Raw genomic sequence first — 13617 nt, 5'->3', positions numbered from 1 at the left:
AAAAAGAGATCATTCAATGTAAAATGTGAATTTAGTTAACAGAAATAAAAAAATATTTAACATTAAGAAGTTTGGAAAACATAGTGCACCACAAACCTTATATTCATCCATCCAAACATGAGCAACTCTAAGAGAATTCCTAGTCATCGTATCTTCACCAGTAGGCGAACCATAGGGCCTCCGTTTTCTGAACACGTGGCCGACACGTGAGCATGGCACAATCCATAATGAACCACCACACATCCATACCTGTAGATCAAATTTCAGGATTATGATAACGGAATTGTTAGCAAATCTGAGCATGATAGGTTTTTTGCTGGTGGTGTAGTTTTCCCTACGACCCAAAGCACAACTCTTATTATTTGAAATCAATTTAACCAACTGCTTAGTTACACTTTATGCAGATCATGCGGGTTACACGGTGACACATATACATCTTGTCTCAGAACTTGTCTTCAGACTTATTTGGACAAGGAATTCATTTGAAATCTCTTGTAGTATAAGTTGAGTAAACTAAATGGTTGTGATAAATCTTAGAAGCAGACTGTAATTAATGTTTGTCAGTAGTTTTTGTAGCACACGAAAACAGTTTACTCCATCATTTAATCATCAACCATTGATCACGTAGATGGTATGGTTTTTGATGTGTGTTCAATAATCAAATTTTAAATTAAGAATTAGAAATGACATTTATATTTTACATTAAAAATTAAATGTTTGGTTTAGGATACCACACTATCATAGAATTCTATTTCATAAACACAACTGCTGATTAATACGTTCTGTACATAACCCTCAAAGGAATTGTATTGTAGGTAATTCATTGCTAAGCATAATTTATTATACACCTTTATGCCACTATATTTGAAACTATTTTGTGACTTAAGTAATCTGGTGTATTTTAAGTTTATGTAACCTAGTATCTAAGTCTATATTAGTTCTGTACTTTGTTCCATAATCTTCTGTACATTAAAGTCTCTGGCTGTTTATTTACTGAGAGGAGACAAGCTTTATATAGAGGAAAGGTGTAGTTAATATTTTTTGTTCTTTGAAATGTGGCAGCCTGACCATCTTGGGAATGCCTGTCATTGTTCTCACTGCCCCCCCCCCCCCCCCCCCCTGCCCGGCATGAACACTGTTTTCACATCAGGAGAGTTGCCCCATATGATATTTCTGTAAGTTATTGAGAGTGGAAGGAAGCATAATACGAAGACCAAAGCTCTTCCTTATTGACATGGGTTTTAATTTGCATAGTAAGCAAATCAGACATGATAGTTTAATGCACAATTTGTCTTGTGTGCATCCCATTTCAGTTGAGAGTCCAAATGAATTTTTAGTAGTCTGATATTCACACTCATTTATCCTTTCACTTAATTCATAGAGACAGAAATATACTGATCCAGTTTTGTTTCTATATGGCAATACTTCACGTTTGTTTAGCCACTGGGGTACATATATCCACCACTCTCAGTGCTTTCCCATTCACTTTGTCTATATTACGATCAGTTATTATGTGGGTTGTATCACCAGCATATCTTACTGTCTAGTAGGGCAAAGAATTAGATCATTCATGCATATAAGAGATAAAAAAAAGGACCCATGCCAGACCCTCGTGGCATTCCTATAGTAACAGGTAGTGCAATTTATGTAGAATTATTTACGATGACAACTCTTTTCTCTATCTACCAGGGGTAGAAGTATGAAACCAGAATTTGGTTGCAATAATAACATGTCTGTTGTTTGAAATTGATAAACAATATTTTATTCAAAATAATCTCCATTGCCATTTATCCATTTCTCCCATCTCTCCAGCAGGCTATGAATGAAAAAACACCCATGTCTTCTTTTGAAGCGAGACAGTCAGCAAGCCACTTTCATACGAACTAAGGCGTTGTTGTGCAAGAGCGAGTCCCAGTGATGCAAACAGATGATAATCGAATGGAGCCAAGTCTGGAGAATAAGCCAAATGCTCTACTCTTTTCCAGTTGAACATCTCGATTGTTTTCCTGACCCGTTTTGCTGTGTGTAATGGGGTGTTTTCACAGAGCAATATTACTTTGTGTTGCTGTTTTCCATATTTTGGTCATTTCTCATTTTAAATTGATCATTTGCTGTTGATAGTGATCAGTGTTAATGGTTTCACCAGGTTTTAGCAGCTCATAATAGATGACACCCTTTTGATCCCACCAAACATAGAGCATTGTCTTCTAGCAAAAGGGATTTGGTTTTCCAGTGGATGTCGATGGTTTGCCTGGATTCATCCATGATTTACAATGCCTACAATTCTCGAAATATATCCACTTTTCATCACTTGTCACTATTCGCTGGAGAAACGACTTTCTTTTGTATCTGGTGAGCAGTATTCCACAATTGGTCTTTTTATTCACTTGCTGTCTTTCATTCAGTTCATGCGGAACCCATTTTTCCACTTTCTGCACTTTTCCCATAGCTTTCAACCGAAGAGAAACTGCCTCCTGCATAACATTCAATTTTTCCAGGAGTTCCTGTTGAGTTTGAGTATCATATTCATCCAGTAAGGCCAGCAATTTGTTGTCTTTGAATTTTTACAGTGGTTTCCGACACTCATCGTTTCTCATGTCGGAATAACCACTTTTGAATTTTTTGAACCATTCCAAACACTGTGTTTTCCCAAGAGCGTGTTCACTGAAAGTTTCGACAAGTATTCGATGCAGCAGTTTTCTTCACATGATAACAGAAAACCAATGTCGTCCGCAAATCATAGTTCGTAGGCACAAAACTTGAGATGTTTACGAGTTTGAAACAGATACCAATGTATGGAACTTGTCTTACTGTATCTGGTTTCATACTTCTACACCTGGTAAGAGGTACAATTTGGTTAATGATTGTTCATTATCCTTGATTCCACATTTTTCAAAATTAGATTTTAAGATATCATTTGATACAATGTCAAATGCTTTGCATAGATCAAGGAGCAATGCACAGGAAAGAATGGCTTTCACAGCATCCAAGAACATCTGCAACCGCAGACTTTACAGCTACAGCGGTGGATAGACCAGGCATAAAACCATACAGTGAAGAAGAGGTTAGCTTATTGTTTTTGAAGTGCTGTGATAGTTGATCTTCAATGCAGTGGTCTAACACCACTGATATTGCGGGAACAAAGGATACTGACCTGTAACTGTCAGGACTGTTCTCAACTCACTTGTTGTAAACAGGGACAACATTTGTGGAATTCAAGGCATCAGGAAATTTTCCAACTTTAAACATCCAGTTTATAAGGTAAGTCCTCCAACATGTTGTAACGACTTAAAGTGTGAGTGTGGATCTGGGTTATATTGGCTTATTGCCCCAAACCACCTTCCACTTCTTTACGAGACGACTTACTTGGAATTTGCAGCCACTCTTCTTTACTGAATGGCCGGCTGCTGGAAACCCTCTTGACTACTTCTCCTTTGAATAATGCTACATACAGGAATTTTTAGACTCCTTCTACTTATGAAATAAGTAGACATACAAACTTTACTTTTCGTCAACTAACAATGTATTTTACCTCCATGCCCATAAAAAATTTCACTTTCCACATGAATATGTAACTTCCTGCAAGTCTCTTGTACAGTCGGATGTTAGAAACAATTTAAGTTACAATTCAAAGAAAGTTGGCTTGGATACCACGACCTTTCTTAACATGAATCATAAAATGAGTATTGCCTCTAACGAGGTTGCGTCAAGAGTCCACAAGTGTACTTTTTCAACCGCTCTTGTTTTAATGACAATAGTCAATGACACAATAAGCACAGAGCTGCATATAAACTCCAGGGTTCTTCCTTATAAACTCACTAAAACATCTATGGATTGCCCGACAGGTACTTTTCAGTGCCACCCGACCACCTCGTCTACTTTCTTTCCACAACTAATTTTAAACCTGCACACACAAACATGTGATGCGCAGTAGGTAGGATTCTACCATCCCACAGTTATGCCAGTACACTGCACCCTTGTCACATTTTTACAATCATTGTATAAATCATGCTTTCTCCTTGCAACTAAGTATTTTTAATGATGAAACACAGAAGTGAAAATGTGCACTGAGTAATAGGAAAAAAATCCTGGCTAATCTTTGGCTTCTGAAACATCTAAAGAGACCGTAGCACCCTAAATCCAGAGTAAATGATAGCTTTCTCAAATAATTCTTTAAAAGTTTGTGTATAAACTATCTGATCAAAAGTATTGGGACATCTATTGAAATGAAATGAGTGTACGGCGTTGTGGGGAGTCCCCCATTCGGGGAAGTTCGGCCACCGAGGGCAAGTACTTACTGCATTCGATGCCACATTGGGCGACTTGTGCGCCAGAGATGGGGATGAAATGATGATGAGGACAACACAACACTCAGCCCCTGAGTGGAGAAAATCTCCTGCCCCAGCCAGGAATTGGACCCGAGCCCCTTGGCATGGCATTCCGCCGAGCTGACCACTCAACTAAAGGGGGTGGACGGGACATCTATTAATGGTCATTAATATGGTGTGTGTTCATCTTTAACATTTATGAGGTCTTGAACTTTGCCGAGGGCAGTTTCAATGAGGTGCTAGCATTTGTCGAGGAATGGCAGCCAATTCTTCCTAAACATCCAAAACTAGAGAAAATAGTGATGACTTTCTAACTCATCTCAAAGGTGTTTCATTGGATTCAAGGTGGGACTATTTGGGCATACCGCTAAATTTCAGAAATTTTATTGTTCAAAAAACATCACCTCCCAGATGCTACTTCATGACAGGGTGCACTGTCAAGCTAATTAAACACTCTACTATGCTGTAAAATGAGTTCATATCCTTCTGTGTTTAGCGTTTTCTTAAGCATAATAAGGGGACCACATCCTAACCATGAAAAACACACCATCTCCTTTGTAATTCACTGTTGCAACTATACATGATGGTGGTAACTTACTCCAGACATTCGCCACACACAATCCCTTCCATCAAACTGCCACAGACTGTAGTGTGATTCATCACTTCAAATCACTTGCTTTCAGTCATCAATTATCCAGTGCTGTCACTTAGCACTGACTGCAGACATGTGGCTTATGAGAGACTCCTCGGCATTGAACTCTATTGTCTTTAACCCCTTACACACAGTCATTGAATTGCTGGTAGCATTTTAGAAATCACAAGTGATTCCTTCAGCTGATTTCTTGTAATTTTTTATACCCACTCTCCACAATGCTTGATGGTTTTTGTTTGTCAGTACATGAGGTTTGCCTAGCGTTGATTCATTTGTGGTTGTTTCTTTGCATTTTTATTTCACAATCACATCATCAACAGCCGATTGTGGCAGCTTTAGAAGGGTTAAAATGCCCCTGATGGGTTTGTTGTTCAGGTAACATCCAATAGCTGGTCCCAGTTTGAAGTCACTGAGCTGTCCTCACCAACCCATTCTACTGGCAACACAATATTGCAGACCACTTTTTATATTAGCATGTCCGTCTCTCGTGATATCTAGTGGTCAGGTCAGCATTACAAAGGGATGTTGTCCTGATACTTTTGATCAAATACTACTCTCTCCAGCTCCCCCCCCCCCCCCCCCCCACTCTCTCTCTCTCTCTCTCTCTCTCTCTCTCTCTCTCTCTCTCTCTCTCTCTCTCTCTCTCTCTCTCTCTCCCCCCCCCCCCCTTTCTAATAAAGGAATCTCTGGAGTGGTAAGACTAAAATCAAAATCCATGTCTTATGCATTTGACTATGGACCATTCTATGAAGCACAGTGATTAAGACACTGGAGCTCTATTTGGGGGATATGGACACTGAATTCAGTTTTTCTGTGGTTTCCCTACCACTTTCCTTTTTATTTAGCTTTTCCTTTGTTTGCTTAATAGTACATACAGTTTGAATTTGTGAGTGTTTTTTGTATTTCAGATGTTTGTTCTCGTGTTTTGTAAATGTATATTCAGGCAGTCAGTAGCACAGTAGTTGGCCATTTATTTGTTTTGAAGACAAGTGTCCATTCGGTTCAGCCTAGTTAGCCACTTAGTCCAGCTCCAGCTGTCACCTGTAACACATTTCCAGGGCAGCAAGTTATGTATTTAGCTTTTCTTGTGTTTTAATAGTAGTGTACATTGCTTAAATTTTGTGTGTGTTTTTGTATCTAAGAAGTTTAATCTCGTGTTTTGTAAGTGTAGATTCAGACAGTTGTCACTTCTTCTGAATAGCCAGCTACACAGTTAATTAAGGTAGCAGCAACCATTGGTGACATGTCAAGTGGGGAAACAAATGGCATATCTGCCAGCTTTTATAGTTCTACTTCCACAGCTAGCCTTGCTAGGATGGGTAGGATGAAAGCGTGCTGTCTGCGGACACAGGAGGAACTGGCCACGGTTTGCGAACAGTTGAATGTGATATGGCTACAGACAGTTGCCTTTGGGCTGCTGCCTCGGTGTGTTACACTGGCGGAGAATCTGGTGCATTGCACAGGTCACCTCAGGTGTTTCACCCAAAGGCTCTGCTGTTCAGGCACCTCCTAGTGTACTCGATGTGGTGGATCTGCTCTCATGGCAACATGAGTGGCAGAATGTAACATGTTCGCGTCACTTGAGGTGGAGGGCCAATGTGGAGGCTGGGCATCTGGCCTCACCTATTTACCCTCACTCCTTCATCTGGGTCCAAACAAGCACATGTGGGCAGAGGCTTGCTATAATCCATTCATCTTAAGAATAAACCTGACGTAAACAAACATGAACGCGATGATCGGCCAGTAGCACACGTACACTGGTGTTGCTATGCTCTTGGAAGTAGGTCCTCCTTATGTAGTAGATATCTTATTACTAAGTTACGTTAAATGAAACTTAAAGATATTCAAATGTATTAACAGCCATCAATGCTTTTCTTAATCACGCTTTAGCTACATAGTTTTTATTTCAAAAATCATGTACAGTCACAGCCTCTGCAGAGTTGTGCTATGACTGTTGCGCTGTTAAGGCGCAGTATGAAACTGAGTGAGGCTACTTTCTTTTCCGTAGTGTGGAACATGGTTAAAAAGTGCCGAGAAATAGACAGTTCTTAATATTTTTCATAAATTTATGGAAGTAATCGGCTTTGAAGTTTTCCCAGCATTGTATATAATGCACTTGATAGACAAACCCAAACGTGTAGCACAGCCTGTAGTGTAATGGGCAGTGAACTAAATGCGGTTATTTGTGCACTGTTTCAGATCTCCCCAGTATCATTTTTTTTCTCTTTTAATTTGAAATACTTACATCTCGTAATTACATAACTCATCATCATTTTTTTAATGAATAATGCACATCTTGTTCCTAATTACATATTGGTCGTGAAATTTCTGTTTCCATTTCAAATAAAAATTCTTAATTATTGATGTTTTACGAAAGACTAATCATAAAAGTTGTTGGAATTAGGAAAACATAACAATTTAATTTTTGAGGTAAAAATAAAAAAAAAACCAAATCCTCTTTATTTGGACTATGTCCATCATTTTATACCACAGAGGTAGATAAGTATCATAGAAACATGAAAAGCAATCATTTTCACAGCATCGAGCACATAATACAAATGCTGCATTTTTACATTTGCTACTGTACCATTACAATATGAATCCAACAGAACTGATCTGGAGCCAAGCTGCGGGATTTGGCCCAAGAAGTAACAAGACTGTTAAGCTGTTAGACGTACTGGAACTAATGCATGCAGCTTTTTCACATGTCGCTACCAAACACTAGCGGGATATAGAATGGCTGTCATAAAAGAAGAAGAGAAAATGCTGCACCTGGTTGGCTTCGTGGATTCTGTTATTGATAGGCTCGTTATCAACATAGCAAGTGACACTTCCAGAACTGAAATGTATTTCTCAGATTCAGACAAGGAAGGAGTTAAGTGATTACCAAACAACTGACTGTAAGTAATACCTTCAGTGGTTTCAATATTTAACTATACGGTGAAATCCTTCAGTACTCTCTTACGTTACACAGAGCTTATGCAGAAAAATAACCCTGTGGTTAAGTCAGGAATTTTTATCATTCTTGTTTTTAATCACAATAGTACGTTAGCTAAAAACTATAATGAGTCGTCTAAGGAACATATTGTGGGAGATTTGCAGTGTATTACTTCATTCTGCTTAAAAATTAAATGACATTCAAAGCTGTATTGCCCCTCTGCTCGTCTCTTTTTATGTGTGAACTGCAGCTGGCCACGTCACTGCAGGCTAGCTGTACCAGCTGACCTGCCAGTGCTGTCCAAGTTAAATGCGTCAGTAAAGCTGTTGTCCCATATTATCGCTAATTAAATGTGCGCGTAATGCACAGCACAAAACCTACCCTTATCATCGTACTGGATAGTACTCAAGACAGCTTGGCTGCAGTCCCACGTGAAATGGAAATCCAATGAAGTTCCAGGAAATATGGAAGAATATACAGTGCAATGTTTACATCAGGTTTATTCTTGTGATGACCGGATTACAGTTATTGGGAGCTAGTGCATTATAGTGCCCCTTAGGAAGATAGTGCTCAAGGCTAGAAAGAAAGCCAATGTGTACTCCTTATGTCCGCCAAATGGCTCATCCAAGATGTGGATGTGGCCTTCCCTGCTGTTATTGAGCATGCAGGGCGCAGTAATCTGCAAGTTATGGCTCACGTCGGCACCAACAGCACCTGTTGCATGTGTTCTGAGGCTGTCCTCAATTTATGAAGGTGGCTGGTGGAGGGAGTGAAGACTGCTGGTCTTGCAGGCACTGTGCAAGCGGAGCTTGCAATTTCCAGTGTTGTTCCCAGAGTTGATCAGGGTCCTTTGGTATGGAGCCAAGTTGAGGGTCTCAACCAAAGGCTTTGTCAACTCTGTGATGGTCCTGGCTGCAGATTTCTAGAACTATGTTATGGGTGGGGAATTGTAGGACCCCCTCAACAGGTCAGGGATGCACTGTATAATGGAAGCAGCTACTTTGGTAGCACAGTACTTGTGAAGTGCACATCAGGGTTTTTTAGGCTAGACAGTAGTTCGGATGTACTATGGTGAACACTCACCAGACGATTTGCAGATAGGGACTATAGACTGTATTCAGAGTAAAGATACTTCAACTGTCAAAATTTTATCAGTAAACTGTCAAAGTAGTCATAACACATTTCCCGAATTTACTGCCCTCGAGGAAAGTTCTCATGCTCAAAAAACCCAAAGTATAAAGCTAAGAGATACTTAATGAATGATGGAATGTTTATCAGAAGGACAGACTAGCCACCCTAGGATGGGGAGTGTTCACTACAATTGAAATAAAACAACCCTTTTGTTTTAAATTCCTGTTTTGAAAGTTCTGGAATTCCAATGGTATCTGATAAGTGATTTCACGTAATTTGTTAAATCTCATAAAATTTATTATTCCATTTGTTTACTAATAGGTCTTGCTTGTCCAATATATGTTTGCACTATTTTGCATTTACAAATGAAGCCATAATTAAGAAAATTTAGGTTAGCATTATTATCTTTCAGTATTTTATATAATATGATGTATATCCTATGTAAAAGTCTTTTTTATTGTATATGCCAGTTTCAGCATAAAATAAGCAAGGTTTTGTGGATAGTTACTCATAAAAATGTTAAACTTTTAATTGTTAATTTAATAAATCTGCACTGTAGTTTTGTTGACTTGAATGTTAAAAAACATATAAATAAGAGAAGCACAAGGCTCAAGAATGGTCAGTTGGAGACAGTTTTGCGATGCAACCACTGTGTTGCACTTACGTGCAATAATCTAATTGTTGTAATACAGTATTGCGACTATGTAGCCTGTTATGTGGAGTGGGCTCCCACTAAGAAGAAATGGTGCAGCTTGTCATAAATAAATCACTATAAAATGACTTGGTGCCTGGATTATTTCATGGAATTCACGTGTTCCAGTTAGCAGACGAAATGGACCGAGACAACGACTACTTCAGCAGCAGCAGCAGCAGCTGCAGCAGCAGCAGGAAGAAGATTACTCCGAGTTACACCGAACTACGATACGTGTAAGAAATCAACTAAACTACATACGTGTCACTGCAGAACTAATTACTAAAGTGTAATGTTTTGGAAACTGTTCTAGCAGTAAACATTTGCATTTGTCTAAAAGTAATTCTTTGAGCAGTGGAGGCCAATGTGATCAGTAAGAAACACCCCCATGATCACACTTTTCTTGATGTCAATGGAACACAAGAACAACAACAAATTTTTGAAGTTTTTTGTTTAAATCAAATAATCTCTTTTTGATGTTGAAAATTTTCACCCCAGCAAAAATTTCACGGTTTTCTCCACTAACACCAGTTTTGTTACACAGATGACAAAAACACTGTCTCTATTGAGGCTGAAATTGAATGTGACAGTGAAGTTATCTGCGCACATGTAACAGGTCTAGATGAAACCAAGCCTTTTTTTTTTACTACTTCTTTTTACTGGACACCAGATTCTGCTGTCAGAGCTCTAGAGTCATTCAAAGAATGTCTTTGGTCAGTAGCCATAAATACCCAGATAATGCATTGCTAGTTGAAGGCGACTTCAAGTATAGACTGGGATGTCATTGCAGAGGGAACAGATAGACAGTCATACCAAGTACTTTTGAACACTTTTTCTGAAAACTCTCTTGTGCAGCTAGTTCAGCAGCCCACACACAATGGAAATGTCTTAGGCCTTGCAGCTACAAGTAGGCTGGACCTTACTGATGGCATCAGTACAGAGACGGGGATTAGTGATCTTACCATCATAGTGGCTATGGTTACAAAAGTTATTAAATCAGTCATGAAGATCAGAAGAGCATTTCTGTTAGAAAGAGCAGGTAAGCAGCACTTAGTATCTCACATAGATTATGAATATCAATAATTTAGTTCCAGTATAATGGACACAGAGGAATTATGGACAAAGGTTAAACAGATCGTAAATCGCACTGTGGACAATTATGAGCTTATTAGTGGACTAGAGAACGTCAAAACGTAAGAAACAGTCAAAATCTAAATGCAGCAGCCCATTACAAACAGTATTGTAAGGTGTTTAAAAATGTTATTAGGAAGGCAAAAAGTATGTGGTATGCAGACAGAATAGCTAAGTCTCAGGATAAAATTAAAATCATATGGTCAGTCGTAAAGGAAGTGGCTGGTCTGCAGAGACAGGTCGAGGATATAGAATCAGTGCGTAGTGGGAATGTCCGTGTTACTGATAAGTTGCATATATGTACAGTATTTAATAATCACTTTCTGAATATAGCAGGTGAACTAAATAGAAACCTAGTCCCAACAGGGAATCATATAGCACTCTTAGAAAAAAGTGTTCCAAGACTGTTACCTGAAATGCTCCTCCATGATACTGACAAGAGGGAGATTGAGTTAATAATTAAATCACTAAAGACCAAGAACTCTCATGGATATGACGGGGTATCTAGCAGTATACAGAAGTATTGTTCTATGTATGTTAGCCCAGTACTTAGCCATAACTGTAACTTTTCCTTTAGGAGTGGTCAGTTTCCTGACCGATTAAAGTACTCGGTAGTGAAGCCACTTTATAAAAAGGGAGACATTGATAATGTTGACAATTTTAGACCTATTTCTATGCCATCGGTGTTTGCTAAAGTTATCGAGAAGGTTGTATATACAAGGTTACTGGAGCATTTAAATTCACATAATTTGCTGTCAAATGTTCAGTTTGGTTTTAGAAATGGTTTAACAACTGAAAATGCTATATTCTCTTTTCTCTGTGAAGTTTTGGACGGATTAAATAAAAGGTTGTGAACGCTAGGTGTTTTCTTTGATTTAATGAAGGCTTTTGACTGTGTTGACCACAAAATATTACTGCAGAAGTTGGACCATTATGGAGTAAGGGGAGTAGCTTACAATTGGTTCGCCTCTTACTTTAAGAAGAGAAAGCAGAAGGTAATTCTCCGCGATATTGAGAGTGGTAGTGATGTTTAGTCCTAATGGGGTACTGTTAAGTGGGGCGTTCCCCAAGGGTCAGTGCTGGGGCCACTGCTGTTTCTTATTTATATAAATGATACGCCTTCTAGTATTACAGGTGATTCAAAAATATTTCTGTTTGCTGATGACACCAGCTTGATAATGAAGGATCTTGTGTGTAATATTGAAACAGTAACAAATAATGTCGTTCATGAAATAAGTTCGTGGCTTGTGGAAAATAATTTGATGCTAAATCACAGTAAGACTCAGTTTTTACAGTTTCTAACTCACAATTCAACAAGAACCGATATTTTGATCAGACAGAATGGGCATATTATAAGCGAGACAGAACAGTTCAAGTTCCTAGGCATTCGGATAGGTAGTAAGCTGATGAGGAAAGCCCATGTCCAGGATCTTGTTCAGAAACTAAATGCTGCTTTATTTACCATTAGAACAGTATGGGAAGTAAGTGACACTTCAACACGAAAAGTAGTCTACTTCACATATTTTCATACGCTTATGTCGTATGGTATTATTTTTTGGGGTAATTCTTCTGATTCAAAAAAGGGTATTTTTGGCTCAAAAACCGGCTGTTCGAGCTATATGTGGTGTAAGTTCGAGAACCTCTTGTTGACCCCTATTCAATAGTCTGGGAATTCTGACATTGCCCTCACAGTATATATTTTCTCTAATGTCGTTTGTTGTTAGCAATATTAGCCTACTCCGAAGAGTTAGCAGCTTTCACTCAGTTAATTCTAGACAGAAATCAAATCTGCATGTGGAATGCACTTCCTTGACTCTTGTGCAGAAAGGAGTGCAGTATTCTGCTGCATCCATTTTCAATAAGCTACCACAAGAACTCAAAAATATTAGCAGTAGCCCAAACTCTTTTAAGTCTAAACTGAAGAGTTTCCTCATTGCTCACTCCTTCTATTCTGTCGAGGAGCTCCTGGAAGAGCTAAAAAATTAAGCAAATTCCAGTGTTACATTGTTGATTTTCTTTATTTAAACTTACGACTTGTCACCTGAATATGTTTTTTTATATTTCATTTTATCTGTTTCTAATATCGTGTTATAATTCATGTATTGACTCGTTCCATGACCATGGAGACTTCTCCTTAATTTGATCCCACGGAACAATAAATAAATAAATAAATAAATAAAATAGAGGTAGAAAAGATCCACCATGTTTTAGCAATGCTTGGGAAGCAGAGGCTGTTGCACTTTCAGTTCAAAAGAGAACATGCAAATGATGACAGGCAAAAGTTAGTAGAGATTTGGATGTTCGTGAAAAGATCTACGCACAAAGCAAACAACAACTATCACTGTCATATCTCTGAAAACCTGAAAAAAATTCTGTTTCTATGTAAAATTGATAGGCGGTTCTAAGACTTCCATCCACTCACTCACTGACCATCTGGTGTGGCAGCAGCTGAAGATAGGAAAATAAAAGCCAAATGTTTAAATACTATCTTTACAAAATAGTTCATGCAGGAGAATCATGCAAACCATTTTTTGACTGTCACAGACTGACTCGTATGGATGACATAGTACTAAATACTCTCGGTGAAGAGAAACAAATGAAAGAGTTAAGAACAAATAAGCTGCCAGGACCGGATGGAATCCTAATTCAGTTTTACGAAGACATTGGTCATCTACTTAACTTGCACTTCTTATGCATCTCTCTCACCTAGCACAAAGTCCCAAGCAAATGGCAAAAAGTGCGGCTG

General features: G+C 38.6%; 1 protein-coding gene across 1 annotated transcript in view; it reads right to left on the bottom strand.

Annotated features, from left to right (window-relative positions):
• LOC126416100 (polypeptide N-acetylgalactosaminyltransferase 35A) overlaps window positions 1-13617 on the bottom strand; it is a 162173-nt gene that overhangs the window by 65079 nt on the left and 83477 nt on the right. Inside the window, exon 8 of the mRNA XM_050083599.1 lies at window positions 97-249. Coding sequence (XP_049939556.1) covers window positions 97-249 — 153 coding nt within the window. The remainder of the gene's footprint in view (window positions 1-96; window positions 250-13617) is intronic.

This window comes from Schistocerca serialis, chromosome 8, assembly GCF_023864345.2.
Source record: "Schistocerca serialis cubense isolate TAMUIC-IGC-003099 chromosome 8, iqSchSeri2.2, whole genome shotgun sequence".
Classification (NCBI taxonomy): domain Eukaryota; kingdom Metazoa; phylum Arthropoda; class Insecta; order Orthoptera; family Acrididae; genus Schistocerca; species Schistocerca serialis.
Note: the sequence above shows the minus strand (reverse complement) of the source record. Positions and strands in the feature narration are given on the sequence as shown.